The 22,214-nt window shown below is 37.7% G+C and overlaps 1 protein-coding gene across 3 annotated transcripts in view; it reads left to right on the top strand.

Annotated features, from left to right (window-relative positions):
* Positions 1–22,214, top strand: part of SUGCT (succinyl-CoA:glutarate-CoA transferase) — a 328,810-nt gene that overhangs the window by 272,037 nt on the left and 34,559 nt on the right. For all 3 annotated transcript variants that reach the window (XM_042888304.1, XM_042888303.1, XM_042888305.1), the window contains exon 13: positions 2,329–2,392. In XM_042888304.1, the coding sequence (XP_042744238.1) occupies positions 2,329–2,392 (64 nt within the window). The remainder of the gene's footprint in view (positions 1–2,328; positions 2,393–22,214) is intronic.

The raw sequence follows: 22,214 nt of genomic DNA, 5'->3' as shown, positions 1-22,214 counted from the left end.
TTTTACTACTAATTAAGTAATAATGCTACCAACTAAACAAAACAGATTTTGTTTATCTGAAAATTTCAGCTTCAGAGACACAGACTGCATTTAAGAAACTTTGCATAGTTGCTTTGAGCAAAAAAAAATGGGCGGATCAGTAATTCACATATTTTCCTTTAAGTATATATATTTTTAGCAGACAATAGCAGCATTCTAAAAGAATGTCGTTCTCCAGTTCTCCAGACGTGAATTTCAGCAGGAAATTCAGCAGGATTCTGAGTAACAGTAACAAGGTTCTAATGTGTGGGAAGTGTGTCTGTACCTACCTGGGCATACTTTTAAGAAAAGGATGAGAATAAAGGAAAAGTTCATCTGGAATCTGTGGGATTTCAACCTTTATGCTCTTTCTTTTGTAGAGCATACTTCAGAAAAGTATTTAAACTCTTTCTTAATGCCAGCTAATGGCAGCGGCTCAACAGAAAACTGTAACTGTGTAAGACCTGCAGGATCAGGCTCTCAGGGCCTCTTCTTCCCTCAAAATGTTTGTGCTCTGGGAAAAGATTAAGTAGTTTTAGAACAGTAGTATAATGTAATCAGTGTACTTAAGTATGATATAAACGTATCAGATGTATGACATACTTGATCCTATTGTTGCATTAACTCTTTATAAAGAATTAGGTACAATCTGATTTCAGGTGTCTTTCTGGTTTCTTTTCCCCACTGATAGCTCTTACAGGGTCCAATTAACCACACTTGCACTGGAGAGGAAAAAAAAATTGTGACAAAAAGAAACAAACAAACAAAAAAAAACCACTCATGGGTACAGACAGCTCTGATGGACTAAGAAATCTGCTGGCAACCTGTGTTACAATGTCTCCTATTTTTTTTCCATATAAACTACAATAGATACAAAGAGCCCTGTAGCACTGTTTGATTGAGCAAATTCCCATCTACAAAACACTATTTTTCAACATTGTCACTACTGATAGCTATGCATTTTTGCCTGTGATGAACAAGAGCTTGCATGCTGCACTCATAAAAGTCTGCGCTATTGGAGATGACCCACTGCCACTGTCACCACTGCTGAAATGCAACACCTACCATCTCACTGTGCTCACATCCGTTGTTTGGTCTCCATAAAAGATCAGCAACAGTAGATGAATGTCAGTGTGTTCATTTTTTTTTTTCCCCATGGAGGAATTTAATGATACTATTTCTTTGTATGCACTTCCATGTCAGACGTGGTTTTGTCAGACTGCTCCTCTGCTGCCATTTGTTACACAGCAGCAGCACATAACAGAATATTGGCAGGAAGGTTCAACTTCTGGTGTACCACTACCATCTACCTCTGATATCATGGACCAACCTAATAAAACAGGATTTTATTTTTGAAGCAGCCTTCATACATAATATAGTTGATGTACACGAACAACAAAACATATTTTACTTTTTAAAAACCACGAGAGAGTTAAAAATCACGAGAGAGCTGTTTGGCTCGTGGGAGGGTTATCTCTACAGGACACATATATTAAAAAACAAATACCAGTTACGTGATTAAGGTGACAGCATTAGAAGGATGTCAGAGTAATAAGTGAGGAAACAAAAAAGACTGCTTATTGACTTCGCTGGTAGATCTCCATTAAATAGTAAAAAATTCTGTTGTGAATTGCTTTTCCTCTGTTTGAGAGTTTTGATATACCTTTGTTTTCTGGTTGAGTTTAATAACGCGGAATTGGAAATTGTGATGAATAATCATACCATGCAGATAGAGGGTTGTTATGCCTTCTAAGCAGAACAGAATTAACATCAGATTTATGATGGCTTTCCCCAGTGTTTGTAAGATCTATTGGGACAGCATTATGTAGCGTGATCTATCATAAGCTCAAAGACACCTGAACATGAGCAAAGAAAACTAGAAAGCATCATCTCTGTATAGGCTTGTAATGCATATGGCAGAGCAAAAGTGAAAGTGGTTGAAGGTTTCAATTCTCCATGTTGCTATGAATTGTTTGTCTGTCAGTGGTGGAAAATGTGATGTGCTTTCAGCTCAATTGCTTCTGCTTGATGTCGGATACAGGAGCCCAAAGGTATGTTAGACATGTCAAGTCTTACTGAGGTTTTTATTGAGATGCATAGATAGAGAACAATGTCAAACATCAGGGCTTTCATTTTATAAGCTATGCAAATTACATGAACTGTAGCTCCCTGGATTTTTTATATTCTCTAAAAGAACATGGAAATACATGTGTCCTTTTTACTTTTGCATTTAGGACCTAGTTGATCATTTTTTTGTTACACACACATGCATATATATATATATATATATATATTTTTTTTTTTTAATAGGTGCTGCACAATGGACTTGTGATGGAAATGGATCACCCAACAGCTGGGAGGATAGCTGTTCCAGGTTAGATGTTTAATTCTTTTCTCTAAATGGAGCTTGAAATTAAATGTTACATGACATCCTGAATAGTTCTGGAACTCAGCTGAGGACATGACACATCTTCACATTTCACTCAAATGAACAAAAGTTTAAACAGGAAGACATTTGCACTCATATTCATTCCAGTAGCAGAAAAATTGGTTAAAATGTGTGTCAGAATAGCTTCTGGTTTTCATCGGCCAGTTGTCATACAATTTGAACATGGATTTGATAATATTTGCTAACTCCCACTGCTAGAAATATTACTGCTAAATCGTCTGCATGAATATGTGTATCTGGTTTTGATTTAGGTCTATTTTGCAAGTTACACAGACGTCTTTTAGGGACATTTCTGTTGTTAAAAATAAAGAACGAAGAAAAGGGAAGTTCATACCAGAGGTTTGATCACAGTATTTTGTTTAATGAAATTAGACATAAAAATCTGCAGTGATGAGGTCTTAAATAGCTACTTTGAATTTCCAAAGAATATGAAAGTAAAATAGGAGTATCTTTTTAAAGTGGATCAGGACTTTGACTAGTTTAGCTTTACTCTCATTGGAGTTGTGAAATGGGGTTAGGTTCATCACGGGCAAATCCTCATCCAGATGCTTGAGGTTGGCTCTGTTTTGATGACTGAGCTTTATCTAACAATCTAATAGCTCTTTGGCCAACTTTTCCTAATTTTCTATGCTTCTCTATATCCCAAGCCACGTTAAGAATTGTTTCCTTCCTCATTCGGAGCACCATGCCATTTTTATTTTTATAACATATTCTCCTTACATTGTGACTGTCCGAGCCAAATTCCATCCCCTGACACGGCATCCAGTTGTCATCAATTTCAGTTGACTTGAGCACATGTAGTGGTAAGAATAGTTTGACCCATAAAATTTATCTTAATTTGCACATCCTGGAATCTTACAGGGATGCCGAAAGAATTATTTGAATGAAATCATTCCCACATTAGATCATATTTTCTGCATGAATAGAGGGGGTGTTTTGTGTGTGTGTATGTATGTGTGCACTTTGTATTTGTTCTTTATCACAGTTTTCATTCCACATTTGATCCCACTAGGTTTGGAAACGTGTTTGACCATATTGAGAAGTACTTCTCTAATTTAGATGTGTGTATGTGGAAATAGTAATCCTTTTGTTTCAGTTTCTAACAGAAATGTAATCCTGGTTTATTTATCCAAAATGGAAAGAGTAACAAGGGTTTTGAATTAATTCTTCTTAAGGAAGTGGGCAAAAAAGCCTCGCAGATGGTAGAGAAAGTGTGTAAGGTTTTCTTGTTGCATACAATGTATAATCTATCTTAGAGAAAGCAAATACTCCTTAAGGGGATAGGTTTAACTGCAAGAAGAGGAAGGAGATGAAAGGAATGTTCTAATGTCTGTCAGCAGCGATAGAGAATATTGGCAAGAGAGGGAATTTTTACATAGATAAGCCATAGTATTTCCCAAATCCTCAGTTATTTTTTATTTTATTAAAACTCAAACTGGTGACACTGCACTGAACTAAAATAAATCATCTTAATCTCCAATGATTTGGCATTTAGATGGGATTGTATGAAGGGTTTGTTGTATTGAAGCAGATGGCTGAAATGATGATTACGTATTTGAGCAGGAAAAGGAGAAATCGTTCCTTTTCTGGCATGGGAAGAGGAGAGACAAGAGAAGGAAAGGTGAAGGAGTGCTCAGTGTGAGCGGAGTGGACCCTTTGGTATCACCCAAAAGACAGAGACTTACCCTGTCTCAAAACTAGATTGCATAAGGAGTCTATTGCTGTTGACAGTAGGTAATGGAATCAATGATATATCTAAAGATTACAGGAAGAAGTGTGTCATCAAGACCTCCAGCAAACTGTTTCTTGATGACTGTTTAAATTAGAAACAACTTTGTCTTTTATGTGATTATATTTGAATATTGGGTAAAGGGTGGCTTTACTAAGCTCTTAGTTTCTGCTTAATTGAATGGATTAATGAAGATATTAATGTGAATGTTGGAACTGAGTAAAGTAAAAGTATCCCTTCTTAAAAAGACTCGAGAGACTGATCCCAAAATGAAGTGGGTGACTGTTATTTCTTAACCATATACGCCAGATTTTAATATATATTAATTGGATTGGACATCACTCTTGAAGCTCTTGACAGAAGTCAGACTTGAGCTGCCAAGAAAAGTTGCAAGTGCATTTACATACACTTAGTGAGTGCTTGCTGGCACATTTCAGCTCTGAATGTTGTGACAGACCTCTGTCTCTAGCAAATTGGTTTAGACTAGTACTTCTCTAGGTACTTCCTGGCATTGTGAGTGGCTTCCTATCTTTGAATCCTCACTTGTAGATGCTGCATTTATTGAAATACTACTGTGCCGTTTACTTTAATACAGGCTATGTTTGTAACACTGGATTTCATTGATTCATAATCCCTTTTTTGCTTAAATGTGTTTTGAGTACTCCTCACGTGGTTACTGAACTTGATTCTCTTCACCCCTGTTCAATGCTTTCCCTCTTTCTTTTCCTAGCATGATATACTGCATGCTGATAAGCACATTCTAAGGTACTGGCTAGCTGATGGAACTGCAATGATAGAAGTTGCATTATAAAAAATACTTCCATTCATTCTCTTTAAAATGTATATTGATGATAAGAGAGATACAGATCTTGTCATTTGATGTGTCTCCTACGTTTCCTACATTCATTGAAAAATGTCTTTAGGATATTGTTTCTCATATTCCTTTAGAAGTATATTGATGTTGTGATATTATTCAAGAACTAAGTTGTTGAATACAGATGCATATTTTTGTCCTATAGTGAATTGCCATATACCATATATACAGTATATGCAATACCTTGAGAAATCCTTGCTTGAATCCCAGAGACTTGGCACTGTACAGCACTCACTGTGTTCTTTGGTAGAACTAATGCATCTAATTGTAGGACTATACTGATGAGACTCTTCTAGCTCCATCTCTGAGGTCATCAAAGCTCTGAAGTCAACCAAAGCTTCATCATCTTTAGTTCAAGGGATGGCCTCCAGTGACTGGAGCACTCAACTCCAGTCCAACTCCAGAAGAACAGGGGCTGTTCTGACCTTGGTAGAAGGTTGAGCCTGCACAGCAGCCCACAGGGAGCTGAGAGGCGCTAGGATCTTCACAACAGTGCATGCTGGGAGGATGAGGCAGTGAATGCTCAGACTGTATATCAGAAAACTGTTTTTCACCATGAAGGCAGGCAGACAGTGGAGCAGCTTGACCAGAGAGGTTGTGCAGGCTCTGTCCTTGGTGGTTTTCAAGGAAGTACTTTATTTCACCCGAAGCAACCTGGTCTGACCTTACACCAGAGCTAGGTTTGTGCAGGAGCTTAAACTGGAGAGACTTCTTAAGGTCTTTCAAATGTGAATTATACTCTTAACCTGTAACCAACCCCAGTATCTCCTCACTCAGTTCCACTGGATGTAGCCCTTTCCATAGAGCTTCAGAGGAGAAGAAACATATCTTTGAGAAAATCAGAGATGTAGGGTACATAAAGTACTTTTGAGAGCAAAAATTGATGGGGGGAAGTGTTTCACAGAGTACCACATTGCTGATGATTCTGGATAGCGCAGAGACAGTACAGCTGAGGAACTTCAAGAAGCTTTAGTGTCAGAATTAACCTTGAACACCTTTGCTAAGGAGGAATGGACATTATTACCAAAGCATAGTAGCAAGTGAGTTTGCAGCAGCCACTAAGTAATTTATTCTGAGTTGCTATGTGGAGTGTAATGGATACCAACCCATGCCAATTCTGTAGAAAAATCTAACGGATGCAGTGCAGTCTTGCCCAAACTTTCTCCATTATAATACATGGCATCTGTTCTAGGAAACTTAAATAATAATATTATCATCTCCTGCATCTAATTATGACTTCTAAAAGTTACCAGTTGATTTTTTTATAGTCAAAAGCTGGTTTTCTGTTGTTTGGGTTTTTTTTTTTAATAACTTTGAAAAAAATAAAAAAAAATAAAAAAAATAAAAATAAAAAAGAAAAGAAAAGAAAAAGAAAAAATCAAACTTTGTAGAATTTACTTTATTGACTATTAGGAAAGCCTGTGAAAGGAACCTTACTTACTTCTGATCCCTTCTAGGCCTTAGTGAACTGGAGATTTGGATATAAGCCCACACTTTGGAATCATCTCTCATCGAACAGGAAATAACATAACTGTAGAAATCATGTAAAACATCAATTCCGGACAAAACAGCTATTCTTAGTTTTGATAGCGTTCATATTCTATGTTTTCCTTATCCCCATTTCCTGAGTTCCTGTTCTTTGGCCCATGATCTGCATCAAGGATGTCTTCATTGCTCTGAAAGGGCAGTCTTATACCTGGCTTTGTGATTTCCTTTGTGTTCTTGAGATAATGTGTCTGACCCAGCCTCAGTTAGGAAAAACAGTACAGGATTCCTCCTTGGCATAGCTTTCTTGGACTTAGTTCAGGCAATCCATGTTAATTAATCAGTCCACTCAGGAGAACTGTCCCTTTTTCCGGTCTTCTCGTGTCACTGTACATTACAAATATACTATTGAAACAGGAAAGACATTTTTTTTCAGAGATAGGCTTTTCCTGTTGTATGATTCATTAAATTGTGTCATGGTTCCATGGAGACTAATTGCCATCAATCTCTTAGAAAAAATTTTTTAAGGAATAAAACTAGGAAACAAGAAATCTTATAGGATGTCCTTATAATGCTATGGATTTTTTCCCTAACCTTGTGCAAATAATTTATCACTCTCTGTGTCTCACCTTATTAATCATTTGCAGTTTTTCAGGTCATAATTAATGGCTTTAAATACTTTGAGTTATAAGGAAATGAAGTCTGTATAAAAAATGCTGTTTCTTTGTGTATACATATATGCTTACTTTATCAGTGTAGAAAATAACTAGTTAAAAGTTATTAACAGTGGCATTTCTGCATGTTTGCTCAGCAGATATGCGTGTTAATATACATACTATGTTTTTATATATGTACTGAGGGAAGCTTCAGTAGGGCTTAGATAAGTGACAGAGAAAAGCGACTTCTGTTTGGGAGAAGTTAGCAGGAAATTAAGGAAGTCTGTACTACAATCCATCGTTTCCTGCCTCTTGGAGATCCCACCATATAGTGACAACAACCACAGCATAAAAAAAAAAGCCCAACAATGTTTTTTTTTGTTTTTTTTTTTTGTTTTTTTTTTTGTTCAAGAACCTCTGCTTGAACTTCTGATCCTGTCTGCTTCTCATCAGGCTGCTTTTTCGTATGCATCTGTGCGCACGCGTGTGTGTGTGCACGCATGTGCATAACTGATGTTGATTGAAAAATTTTAATTTCACTTCACTATTTATGGTACATTGGAGACCAACAGCTTCACCGGCATTACTGTTACCTCATTCACCTTTTTTAGTCATCAGTGCTGACTGTTTATGTCTTTTACATTCACAGGACTTATTTCAATTTTGAGGAACTCAGGACCGTTACAGGAACTCAGCAGACATGATATACGACAGCTCACTTAGCCATCCTCAAATACTTCAAAAAATCTTAATATATATATGAACAATATCTTCGAACTGATTGCAAAAGCAGAAAAGAGATGGTGGGAATATGTTATGGTTTTAGGATTATGATTTAGGTTTTGGATTATGTAGAAAATGTTAGTAATGTTTTTAATGTGTGATACTGTTACGTGGAGTCTTTAAGATTTCTTTTGAGCTATAACAGAATGAACAAGCCTCTTCATAGCTTTGCTCCTCTGTCACGTGTGCCCAGAGCATTTTCCTACAGTATATTTTAAAATTTGTTAAATCTGCTGTAGCCACAGAAGATTTTTGTGCCACAAATAATAATTTCAAAGTTAATTTTTCAAGGGAGGAAAGACACCTCTCTCTTACCTACTTATGGGCTGTGATTATTGGAGTGGATGTCTTTCCCACCAGGCTCAGGGTAAGCACTCACGTGCCACACACTCGAGTCAGGCATGCTTTGTGCTTCTCAGGGATAGGTTGTCAAAGGTGTTAATGTTGTCTCATCTGGACTCTCATCTTGGCAGACCAGAGGTTTTTGAAGCCCCTTCTTAAGTTTTGCACGTATGGCAACGTTGGCAAAGTTGTTTTTTTTCTTGTTTCACATGTTCCTTTCCAGGACTTGATGCTGTGGTATTGGGAGATGAAATAAAAATACTTCATTGGGAGATGAGAGCATTTTCCCACTTGGTACCTAATGTAACAAAGTCAAGTGCAATTGTGATTGAGGTTTGGCTCAGTGTTGGTCAGTAATTATGCTTCTACCAGAGAATATTTTCCTTATATGTGCGTTGTATTGCTTTTAAGTTGAACATAGCAGTCCCTTATGGAGAGTAATCTATCACCTTGCTGCTACATGGGAGGGAAAAAAAAGGTTGAAATGTTATCTGAATATCCAAAAGAAGCTCATTAATTTCACTTCGATGGTCACAGTCCTAGAATTCGGCTTTCTTTAAAAGTAAAAATGACTTATTTTTCTCTGTTTAAGCTCGTTTCCCACTTCTTTCCATACAAGTAACAGCAACAGGCCCTCACTCTGTAACAAGCACGACCAGGTGCTCACGGGGCTCAAGGTGTGTGATTGTAAAGATAGATCTGCATGCCTCGTGTGCATTGTAAAACAGCCAAATTACTTCAACACCCATAAATTGTGAGTATATCTTTATGATCTCTAATAATTACTGGATATGAAAAGGAATCCACTGTCAGCTAAAAAAGTTCGGTTTTATTAAATGCAAAAATATGTTTTAAACATTTAGACAATTTTGCTTAGTCCCTGGGATACGGAGTGCACTAATCCTCGTTTATGTTTCCTCCATGTTGCTCTGACCCGGGCGCTGCTTCCCGTGAGTGGAAAGCACGATTTGACTGAAGCTGTTTTATGTGAACCTAAACTGAAAAACTTTATGGCCAACAGTGGCCATCAGATCACGTAGTTTGTGTTCGTGCAGAATTGGCCGTGGAATTCCATGAATTCACTTTTTGTGTGTTTGACTGCATCGGGTCTTATCCACAAGCCCTCAAGAGATGGAGAATTTATTGAATATCTGTCGTTTTCTTTAAATACCTGGTCAGATTCATTATTAAAAATAAACAACAAACTTGCCTTTTTTTTTTCTTTTTTTTTTCTTTTTTTTTTTCCCTAATCCAAAGTGCAGCAATTAGGCTTATTTGTGTCTTTCTCACATATGTGAGAGCTTTAACTGCTTGTATTCCCCCTGTGAAAGTACTTACATGACAGAAGTCACATCTGGATGACTTTTTGGCAAACAGTATTGGGTAATTTGCACATGTCTTTTAAGGTATGTTGTGTAAGCAAAGTGCAGCAGCCTTTAACTCTGTCTTTTATATTGCAGTTCTGCACATTTGCAGAAAAAAATTGAAGGTCTACAGGCGTATGGAGTAATATTTTTTGCTATCAAAGCAAAGAAGATACTGTACAAGAAAAACTAACAGAAAATGTCAGGGATAGACAGCGGATTAACTGTGTTTTCCCTGCATTTTGTACATCTGATTGAACGTAATTATATTTTCTTAATATATATTTTTTTCTGACAAAAAAAAAAATCTTGTAGTTTATGTTTGTGTATTTATACGATGGGCTGCCTTTGTTTAATTTCAGCTCTAGTTGAAATATTTCCTATCATTCCCTTAGGGGTGAGTGTGTATCTTTGTGATTATTGTTTGCTGTGATTGATAGGTTCTTCACGTGCTCTCGATTCCTGAAAACTGCAAGTTTGGCAACACTGCCAGCCTACATGGTACATTCATTCCACCTGCTGTGAGCTTACCATAGAGTTTGAAGAAGCAATCTGGTCCAGACTCCATTCCTGTTTCTTCTCTCTTTGATTTGAGTTTCATAATCAGTACCTAAATTTGATTTAGTTACCTCCTGCTCCAGTCTCTGTTGAGGGCAGTGTTTTTGAGTTGTTTATATTTGTCAGTGTTATGTGGAAAGAGATGCATTCTGGAGTGAAAAAGTACAGTTTTGACCGTTCTTCTATGCATTTCCCTCTTGATCTCTTCATCTACTAAACAACCATAAGGGTACTACCAGGTTTGTTCTCATCCTTCTTTCAAATCTCTATTGCTCCTCACCAACTTGATTCACTTGTTCAGCATCACAAAGCTCCTGCTTCAATTCCATCGATGCTTGCGGAGCATTTATAGAGATCAAACACTGTATGTGAGCACAGTGATTTGATGAGTGGTGCATTTCAGCAGTGGTGACAGTGACAGTGGGTCACCCCTGCTGGTGCAGATTTTTGTGAACCCAGCATGTAAGCTGGTGAAAATGCATAGCTTGTAATGGTGACAGTGTTGAAGAGTAGTGTTTAGTAGCTAAGGATTTGCTCTATCAGTAATTTCATTGTGCTTTGTGTAGCGGCTCTATTTTCCATGGGGATAAATAGAAGCCATTACTTCAACCTAGCATACATGTATTTATGTATGGTAATATAGGAACATCCCACATATGTGTATTTAACCTTTTTTTTAAAATCTGTAACCTGTAGAGAAAGGCAAATTTTGCAGTTCTCTTAGTATGAACTTGCAATTGTTCCTCTTCATCATGCTTCCCACAGGTCTTCCTTGCGGTATTCTGCCCAAAAATTAATCCCATGTTAGATCAAAATCTCATTTAAAGGGACCATTACTGCCTAAATTAGAGATATGAGGTGTGTATAAGCATTTGAAAGAAAATTACGTTGATCTTTTTGACTGTCATGCTGCATTTCAAGCTCTTCTATTATTTGCTTTCCAATTTAATCTTGAAAAGTGAGGCAGCATGACTATTTCCAACTCTCAACTACCATTTACATACCTGGCTAGGTAATACTAGCTTGTCTTTCAGGCTATTCTTGTTCAGATACCTTTTTATCTTAATATAAATAGAAATTATGTGTGTTTTTTTTTTTTTTTTATTTTGAGGTTTCTTATCTCTCTTATGTAGCTGATGAAGACACAATTTATGTTAATTGTAATCCAACAACCTCTCCCAACTACTCTAAAGCTAGTTTTGCTACACGTGTTGATCAGTTCACCTGAACTTAGAATCATAGAATCACCAAGGTTGGATCATTCAAGATCACCCAGTCCAACCATCCACCTACCAATAGTATTTCCCCACTATGTCCTTTAGTACAGCATCTAAATGTTTCTTGAATGTCTCCATGGATGATGACTCAACCACTTCCCTCAGCAGCCCATTCCAGCACCTGACCACTCTTTCAGAGAAGAATATTCCTAATATCCAACCTGAACATCCCTTGGTGCAGTGTGAGGCCATTCTGTCTAGTCCGATCACTAGTTACATGGGAGAAGGGGGCAACCCACTATATCACAATCTCCTTTCAGGTCAGAGGAATAGAAGGTCTCTCCAGAATTTCCTCTTCTCCATGCTGGAGCTTCTCTGGATTACTTGAACAGTGAGAAACTCCCAAAAAGCCGGCAAATAAAACTATCTTCTCCATTCTGTTACTCTGTGTGAAAGATTTAAACCAGGACAGAACAGGTGTGAACTAGTTATTCCAAGGTCTACTGAAAACATAAGGCATTGGGTCAAGATTCTTTTAGAAAAATGTTTTTGACACCGGGTCTGTTGAGATATGAACAGTGTCTCTGGAGAAGACATAGAATCCCTGTTTCTTTGGGGGTCTGAAACTAGGCTGAATGCAGCCTAGTGTTAAAAAAGGGCATTTTGCCTTTATGAAAAGCAGATAATTTTTCTATTAAAAGATATTGACTTCTGAATGATTTTTAAAATTTGTGCCAGTTTATTGCTTTAAATTAAAGTTGTTTCAAGACTGTGAGCATGACAGGCCAATAAAAGTTTTAAATTGACTTTTGTGTAAGTTCTTCATGGGTTTTGAACTGGATGCAGAGATGAATGAAGTCTGAGGCTCTCAGATTAGAACATGCTTTTAAATATTCTTTGCAAGCTGTTTTCAGAAACAACACAACATAAAATCAGATGCAGTTGTGAAGAGAGGCAGTCCAATTTACAAAGAAATATGGGGCAAACAAAATTTCAAATCTGAGCATGCACAAATATAATTCCCGTTGCACAGTCCTAACTTGCAGGCATGGAAAACACAACTGCATGCACACGTTTGCTATTCCCAGCTCAGGAACATAGGCATAATTATGCAAGCTTGTATCAGTTCATGGCAACTCGATGTTAAGAAATTACAAGATTAACATTAAAAATAAGGTGCATTGAAGTGATTTGTGCTGCACTGACTGTGAGATTTAGATTACTATGTGAGTAAATCTGTGTTGAAAACTGTTGGAGCACCCTGAATTCCCAAGTTATGTCTGGGAGTTATTCTCTTTCTCAGGGAACAAGGTAGTTACATTTTTAGTTGAGCTGAAGATTTTTCCTTTGAGCCAGGTCAAGTTCTGGTAACATCATGCAGCCATTTCTGCTTTGCTTTTCTGTCCATGCAGTCTGTTTTTCAGTATGATTTCATGTGTGCTTTGGCTCTTGGGACATAAGGCTTTGTGGAAGTGCTTAGAATGTGTCACAAAAAAATCTCTTTGCAAAGCCGATTGCTTTCTTCAGAGTTATATTAGTGGTTTATATATTTGATCATGTGAATGCGCTCCTTACTATTTTGGATGTTCAAGCCAGGTGTTTATGTGATTAAATGAAGAGTGTGCTGTTCTGTTATTTCCTTTACATGGGAACTTGTTTGGAAATCCAGCCTTCACCACCTAACAAATAACATATTAGGGATCAGTCAGTTTGACAAAGGAGGCAAGCAGTCCAGTTCTTATGTTTTTGCATTTATTCATAGTTGAGGAAATGAAGAAGATAAAGCAGAGCATAGTTTTTCATGTTGTTAGCATATTTACTTCTGCTATCTTCCTAGTTAGCGAGATAATGCTTAGAGTTGTAATTCCTGATTTTTACCTCCAAATTTTGGTTATCAATATTCCCTGAAAATCCACTGTATTATTTAATAGTTGTTTTATTTTGAGAACGAATGTGTATTATAATAGTCTGTATCTCTGTTTCTCATTTTTGCTTGGATTTCGTGAGAGAAAAGATTGGAAAATGTTGAGATGTCCTTTTGTCATTACAGGTTCAGGTATCATGCTGTAGCTTTCACCAGCTCTGAAAAGGTTTTTTAAGAATTTGTGGATGAAGTGTAATTTCACTATAGTTGTATAGCAATTTAGATCAGAAGATAACATTTTAACCTGTCATTATTTTTCAAGTACTTCTGTACTTCTCTAGACTGTAGAGAGAACTACTCAGTAAGGGGAGAAACAAAAGAAGAAAGTGAAGGAATAGATCAGAGGCAACAGTCCATTTGGTAGAAAACCCTTGGTGTCTTGAAATGAAGCGACCACCTTTTAAGAATCGTTACTCTGTCCTATGTCTGACAAAATGTTGGCTAGTGTGGAAATACCTTGGAAATTTCCTTCAGTAGATCTTAAGGAAGCAAGCAATACCATGTTTACTGCTTCAATATGACTTTTGGATTCAAACTGTTAATCCATTGTTAAAAGTGTACGCAGCCAACCCTGCAGGACACATACAGCCATGGACAGCTAGTAATGTGTCCCCATCTGACTCATGGAAACCAACATTGTGCTGGACACATCCTCTAATGAAATATAGATTTTACCCTTATAATTATATCTTGCACCTGTGTAATTCTGCATGAAAGTATATTATATATCATTATAGAACATAACAGTTTTGAAACCTATGGAGGCCATTTGCTGTGAGTGAAAAATTAGGCAATACCATTGCGTAAGATTTACCAAGGAGGATTTGACAGTTTCACCTTTTGAAATATCTAGTATATAATGGTACTGTTAATATGTGAAAAGAAAGCTAAGCCCAGGTAATCTCACACTATTCCTTTTTAGAATCTGTTTATCCTTGAGTAGTATTTATTTTGAATTACAATCAGCTGTGGTATGAAAGACAGGAAAAAAACATTATTTATTCATTCATAAGCAAGATTTCAAATACTGGGGACCATCAGGGAATTTGTGTGCTCTGATGACTTGCGGAAATTATCTTGTTGAAGAATGTTGTGGATAATTTTCAAATTAAAGATGAATTAAACATATAGCTGTCTTATTTAAAACAAAGCATGAAATCCTCTGCAAAAGTTCTGTGTTCCTTTGGAAGACTTAGATTCTGTTTTCAGGAGTTTTGTTCTAAATTTAACTTGTTAGAAGAGATGATTGGAAATCAAAGTGTATCATATATTATGGAACCTAATACATGCAAGACAATGTAAGCATATCAATTCGTGGTACATTTTACAGTACTTTTTCTGCTAACTGTAAAGAGATGGTAAAGGGATCCAGTTTTGGAGGTTATTTAGAAAGAGATAAGATCAAAAACTATACCATAATTTAATAAATTCCCCTTTCTTTTAGTACTTCATGTCTCTACCTGAAGTAGTTCAGTGGTTCAAATTCTACTTCTGCATTTGAGTCTAATTATTACCACCCCTTATGCCACATAAAAAATAAATCCTACCCCCTTTGATGAGTGCATTTGTACTATTACTCTGGGGAGGAAGAACTGTATACTGTTTTAATAATCATACCGGCATAATAGCTAATTTCCACTTCACTGCTGCTTTTAGCTACTGAACTAGTAATTCCTGTGGGCCAATGACACTGATCTAGGCAGGAATGCAATCATACTTATTTCAGAGGTCATTTCTAGGTGCAGATGTAATTGGTGTGCAACTCACACAACCTTTGAAAGACTTACGACCTTAGGTTATATGCTATCTTCTTCCACAAGTCTTATATTTCCAATCTTTCCTAAATACTGCAACAGTGGAATGTAATGACTGAGGCATGCTGACAGAGAAAACTATTTTGTCCTGAACTTCAAGACATAATGGACATACAGTTCATTTACTGTTGGTATTCTCCCACTGGTAACATTCAGCCTGCAATAAAATACAGGATGATTGAATAGTTGCACATCTATGTAGATGTAAGAGAGCTGTGTAATAGGAAAAAAGGCAAATAATTAAGATAATGTACATTTGCCAAAGCACAGCATTGACCACTTACCACACAGGATACGGCATGAAATTTTATTTTCCAATGCTATTGCATCTATTTGGCAAAAATGATAAAGTATATTCAGCTAGTTCTTCTTTCCTTTATACTTCTGATTTATAGGTTCAAAGGATGGTTATAAGACATACGTTGTGTACCATGGTTATGTTATACTCACAGTGTTGAGGGTTGTTGTGTGTGTGTGTGTAAAGAAGCAAAATTACTACTTTTTTAAATTACTACTTTTTTGTTCCATATTTTGTTTCGTATTATTTGTGTATTACAGCTTGCTCCTACCTCCACCCAGGCTTCTCTGGCACACATTTTTCAGTTTGTCCCAGGCATCAGTAATGAGGGCACATGCCTTCCACATATTTATACTCTAAAGGAGATCCTTGGCATAGGAAGTGCTCAGAGTGCCATGTACGCTTTGGATCAGGTGAAATTAATTTAGCATGAAGGGATATAATCCATCCACCTCACTACCGAGAGTTGCTTCTTTTTTTATTCGCTGTAATTCTGAAATATCTTCATTTATGTCATTCTTACATCTCATGTCAACCTGTCTGTCCACTCAGCTCCTCCCAGAATCATTTCCTAGCAAGGGAGAAGATTTTCTTACTGGCTTTGATGCTGTATATTCCTTCTGGCTTTAGTGTTCTGGGCATATACCACAGCCCACATCAGATGGATATCTGATAAGAGGAAGGCTTTGGTGAAACCTCTGTTGTATGCCAGTTCTCTGACACTCTGGAAATGGCACTCTGAACTATGAAAACATCCAGTCTGGGCTGGTTCATAGAAACAAAAACCATTATTCTTTCCCCTACAGTCATAACGTGTCCAAGACCAGCAGAGGTTAAGAAACTGGGTTTGTTTGGCAGATGGTTCTTGTTATTCTGCCAATTAAGTCAACAATAGGTATTCATAATCCTAGGGAAGCTTGGAGGTCATAGAAATTACAGAGTGTACAGAATAGCTCATGCACAAATAGCTGAAAAAGAAAGCGATCTTTTGGGGATTTTTTCCCGTCCTTTTATTCTGCTTGTCCTAGAGGCTGTCACCAGTCAGTAACATTGTTCATTGAGTTTTCCCATCGTTCTGGCTGCAGTGCTTAAGGTCCTGAATAGCACAGACTGTGTCTCATTGTTGCAGAGATGTTCTTCTGCAGTTTGTTTTATGCTCTGCTTTCAGTGCTTTGTATAAGTATGAAAATATTTTTTCTTGGCAACTAGTTTGAAATAGTGGTTGGAGTGCTTGTGATATTCAGAGAGAATGGGCAGCCTCTGTGGAATAAAGAGCAACTGCTGTGGAGCGGCACATAGCGTAATGCAGGCTTTTGTTGCCTCGCCAGTGTTGCATGTATGAGCTGGAGCAATTCATTAGATGCTGACTTTCTGGCCTTCTCCAGTATATCCTTGCTGAGCAAGGCATTGGAGCTGGTCAAGAGAAACACTGATCTCAGGAGGAAAAAGAGATCTGGGGGAATCATCAGTACTGCTGATGTGTAGTGTGAGAGTGTGTACTTGTAGCTGGGATATTAATTGCAGTTAAAGGATATCTGCTGGTAATTCAATACAGTGCATTGGACTTTACAAATAGGAGGTGCTCTCACTTATTATCCCTTCTACTGTAAAGAACACTTCAACAGAACAACTGGTACAACAGTCAATTGGGTGAGACCAGCATCAAGAATAAAGCATGGCTTCAGGACAGCTAAGGATAGAAAACAAGTGCTCGTGGGGCCATAAGAAGCCATACGCAGTTGTGTAACTTGTTTAGAAACCTGAATTTGCATACAAAAAAAAATCCTTACTCAGGCATAACAGCACTAATATGTACTCAATAAAACATTGATTGGAAAGAGTGAAAATGAGAAAGCTGTGATAAATCTTTATTGTCACTTCTGGTGAAAAGCAAAAGTAAATGAGATGTTCTTTGTCCCAGTAGAACCTAAAATACTGTAACATCTGATAGAAGGATTTAAATACACTGTGACCCCAGAAAGAATGTGGCTGTGTTCTCATCCCAACCCAAGAAACAAAAAGGAGAGTAGGTGCCTTGCCTGGCAGCTGTATGCTCTGGCATCTATATGTACTTTTGGAGATATAAAACACTGCTTAATGAGAGACAGAAAAATATATAGGCAAATGATTTCAGCATAGAGGAGGAGCTGCTGAAAGAAACATATTTAAGCCTTGAGAAATTTCTCAAAATGGCAGTGGTATCTTTTATGAGATAAACAGTTCAGAAGACAGAAAGAAATTGTCTGGCTCCTAGGAAAATGTGCAGAAAACAGTGTAAGCAACACATAGCCCACTCGTGTTGCAGCTATCACAGGAAACAACAAAAAATGCAGTAATAGAGATGGAGAAGACAAAGAGTACAGTTAAAAGAAAGATGTCTCCTGGCTTCCTCACACAGATTCAGAGGAAGTCATTGTACCATGGAAGACGGATGCCAGCCACTCTGTTTATTTTTGGAACTACACTATCAGGTCTTCATCTGGGTTGGATGGTGAGGATGTATTGCAGTCTAATCCTACCAAGCTGGTTATTGGTCACATTCATGTGTAGGAGTAGGGTGAGATATTCGTGATGCATGTGTGAATATTTCAAGTTGAAGAGAAAGTCCAGCCTGTAAAGAATCCTGAAAAATCAAGTTAACACATGCAGGAGCCTCATGTGCTGAACATGAGATAGGAGAGAGAATGGTCACCGTGGTCTTTCTCAAGTATTTTCAGAAAATCTAAGGTCATAAATGAAGGAACCACCCACACAAAAGTGAAGTCAGAAGTAAGCCCCATTATGCATTCAGTGAGAGGGGTGAAATTCAGGGGTTTGCTATAGTGGAACTATGACATAAAGTTGACAAACTTACTAAGAAAAGACATCATTGTATCTATTAGATCTTCAGAGAATTACTCAGATGCCTAATTAATGCTGAGGAAAATTTGGAGTAAATGGAGGATCTTCATTTAGCCAAACCACTATCGTTGTAAAGCAGTTGCTGCTTATCACCACCAATGTAGATTGTACTGTCTAATCTATCATCTGTTTAACAGTTTGTGATGCTGAGATTGAGTTTTACTATGAATAAATGAGTCCTTGAGCAGTATGACAACACTGACCACGCTTTTTGTAAGATAATCACCTGGTCTGCATGTTCATAACTGAGTCTGGAAGGAATACTCGGACAGGCATCTAATGACAGAGTTATTAAAAATGAAGGATATGACAAAAAGAGAGCCAATGTCACTATGTCAAAAGCAGAATATGAGATTGAAAGTAGACACACAGAACAAAAAAACCCCACAAAACTGTGTTTTTCTCTGTTAGCTGATATCTTCAGAGTCTGAAAAACACTCAAAATAAAAGGAGTCCAATCATTTTAGAGACGGTGGATTTCTAGAATAGAGACCTTTAAAGCTGTTGGGAAAACCAAAAAGCAGAGATAGTTCCTTCTCTGTAGGGCAGCTAAAGCAACACTGTTTTGTTCTGAAGGAGATTGAGAACAGTAGTAATGCAGATCAAGCAGCATGGAATATTTGTTTGAAGATGAGATATATAAAGGAAAAAACAAAGCAGTTCTTTTTGAAATGCAGTTCCAACAGTTTACCGTTTGGCTGCTGATAGCAACGCTATCAAGTTTCTTCTCTCAGATTCCACCTGGATGTGTTTCCAGGGAATTCACTAGCTATGAAGATGCACAAAACAGGCCATATCTTCCAGAATATGATAAACATGGCTTTATTGAAACAAAGACTGCATCTGCCATGGTAGGCTTCAAGCATTCCTTTGAAGAGCAGGCAATAAATAAGTAAATAGTGGAATTCTATACCAACCAAGGCAGTCTGAAGGAGCAGTTGCCACAGGAAGATGTTCCATTTTACCCTCTCAGGGATGAGCTGTAAACACAAGATTTTGGATTTTGTCTAAAGAGGACTAAACAACAGTCCTGGAAGTTTTCAAAGGAGATAGAAATACAAATGTATATGATATGATGGAAATGCTTATAGAAATATGCATGAAATGAGACAGGTGGTTTGTTGGAACAGATGTGAGCAGTAAACAATTTGAGGCACTTAGATTTCTGACTGACAGTGGGGGACTGACCAGCTTCATGAAAGGCTAGGTGTGGTAAAAATGCCAAGTGGGAAAAAAAAAAGAGAAAAAGAATAAAACCTGTTCTGATGTTCAGACAAGGCTGGCTGGAGAACATTCAAGCAAAGACTGTGAAGGGAATTGTGGTACATCTAAAAGCATACTTTGCAAGGTCTGGACTACAAGACAATGTCTGAAAACTAAACATGCCTGGCAGTATGTTTCAAACAATTTAGCACAAAATAGGCCACGTTAGCTCTAAGAACATCAGAATAGTACATTTGGCAATGAAGAGCTCACAAAGTGGAAACAATAGACCATGCAATGAATTAGTGAAGACTGATGAAAGCAGTCAAGCACTCGATGCCATTTAGTGACCATGTCTTGCCCAGATATCAAAAATTTACTTGCAACAACAACAAAAACTAAAAACTAGGGGTAGTAGCAGAGGGTAACCTGTTTAAACAAGTCCCACAGAAAAACAGAAAAAATAAAAGCTCATCTCTACAGGCACTTCAAATTTGTTTTTACTCTCACACTTGTACCCATTGCAACATCAGAATAACCCCAAACATGAGAAACGCTTTTCCATTCTGCTGTGCAAGCTTGGGCCCAGGAGATCAGATACGGCCTCCTTGCGGGAAGGTGACTGACCTGGCAGGATTTCTTTGTTGCTCCTCTGTGCTCCTTCTGGCAGAAAAAAAATGTGGTATGTGCTTTGTGTGGGTTAAGTAAAATTTCATGTTCAGGACACTACTCTGGAGAAACAAGCATTTCATTAGGCAGCTGCCCAGAAGCAACTTAATATGGAAAAGCGAGAAAGCTTGAGAGACTTTAGAGTCTCTAAATAGGGTTTTCCTTGCTGTTTCACACAGTTCCATTTGTGCAGAGACAGGCTTTCATGAAATGTCAGGCTACATTTTACCTCACATACATTGCTGAGGCCAAGAAGTTTGCTGTGGCTGAAATCCCTCCTGCAGAGAAAGGATACCATCCTTGCAAACCTTGCTAGCCAGTAGTTTCATCACTTCCAGCCACTTCAGGATGGAAACTTTTTGTCCAACTCTCAACATGGGATGACTGCTAGTCTGCTCAACTTTGTGTTGGCCTCACTTTCTCCCTACATTTAACAGTGGTTATGGATACCTTTGGATACATCATGGAGCTTGCATTCTGAGCCCTGTCAGCACGATGGTTCAGCTTGCCTGCAGCTCAGGGCAATTGGCCCCACTCCCCACACCTGTCCTTTCCTTCTTTGTCATAGGAAAGGCAGTGTGACATCTCACTGACAGTACCACAGCTGTGTGCTGACAGGCCGAGCAGGGCTCACCGCACATCTCTTGGGAGGTAGTTCATAGCAAAAGGTGCATATCCTTTTACTATGAAACATCACAAGACTTGTGGGACCTCTTCTCTTCGTCTGTACATTATACAGCCTGCCTGCATATTCATATTGTGCTACCATTGAAACTGAACGTGAATGTTTAACTGTATATTAATGTATGATTAGACATGAAGAACTTGGCACATTACCTGCAAGGTATGTTCTGATTTCTGGTAGCAAGGTAGCAAGGTAGGTTCTGATTTAGTACTCCAGCATAGAGTAAGCCAACCGTATTAGAGATATTCTGAAATTCTTAATAAAAGCTTTTGAACCAATCAAATGATCTTTAAAGGAGCATTGGGAAACTGTCATTTGAGCCTTGTAAAAGTAAACTGGACCAAGCATTAGCAACAGATTTAAAAAGAAAAGAAAAAACAAAGGAATGACAATTGGAAATAATTTGCTGTTATGGGAGTAGGGAGCATTAATGATTTCTTAGGCCGTTGTTTAATATTAAATGACTTCTTTGAAAGGTGTTTTTTTTCCCCCCCCCCTCCTTTAATGTAATGAATTCCATAGCAGTGATGAGTAAAGTATTTGGGGACTTTTACCAGGGAATGTTTAGGAGAGATGATGAATGATTATTGGCTTCAGCTACTAATTGACACAGTAATTCTTGCCAAGAGATTTCTCTCTGCTTTTGAAGCTATATTCTAAAAAGGAAAGAGAATTGATTTGTCAGATAACTCACTCATGTTAGGAGACTAACTTAAGCAGGATGAAGGCTTCTAATATCTCATTTCTCTTAAGACATTATCTTCTTCTTGGCTTTGTGTTCTTGTTTACTTCATAATGGGAAAAGGATGTGCAATCTTAATATACTACCTATGAAAATAATTTCAGGATGCAGTTCTAGTCTGCTGAAGTTGGTGAAGCTAGAAGAATATTCTGGCAGCTAGACAGACTGAATATGTTCATTTAAAAAAAAAAAAAAAAGTTGGATATGCACAAATGGTGCAAGCTTGCATAGCTACCTTTTCTATAAAATCACTTGCTTTCACCCTGAAGAGGTCAGACAGGTTTATGAAATCAAACAGGGCCTCGGGCCATGTAGCATGATTGTGAGCTAGTCAGCCTCTCATCTGTGCCAAGTAAATTTTGGAAATGATTCTCCTTTGCTGACAGTACCCTCATTACTGATTGTGTAGAGTAATTTATCAGGCATTTCTTAAAATAAACCGTTCATTTATGCTAATAGGACTTGGCAGGGAGGAAAAAATTGGCAGGACTTGAAGTTCCTAG

Source organism: Lagopus leucura, unplaced genomic scaffold (genome assembly GCF_019238085.1).
Source record: "Lagopus leucura isolate 7727_CA_CO unplaced genomic scaffold, USGS_WTPT01 Super-Scaffold_100157, whole genome shotgun sequence".
NCBI classification, from domain to species: domain Eukaryota; kingdom Metazoa; phylum Chordata; class Aves; order Galliformes; family Phasianidae; genus Lagopus; species Lagopus leucura.
This window is presented reverse-complemented; position numbering and strand designations above follow the sequence as displayed.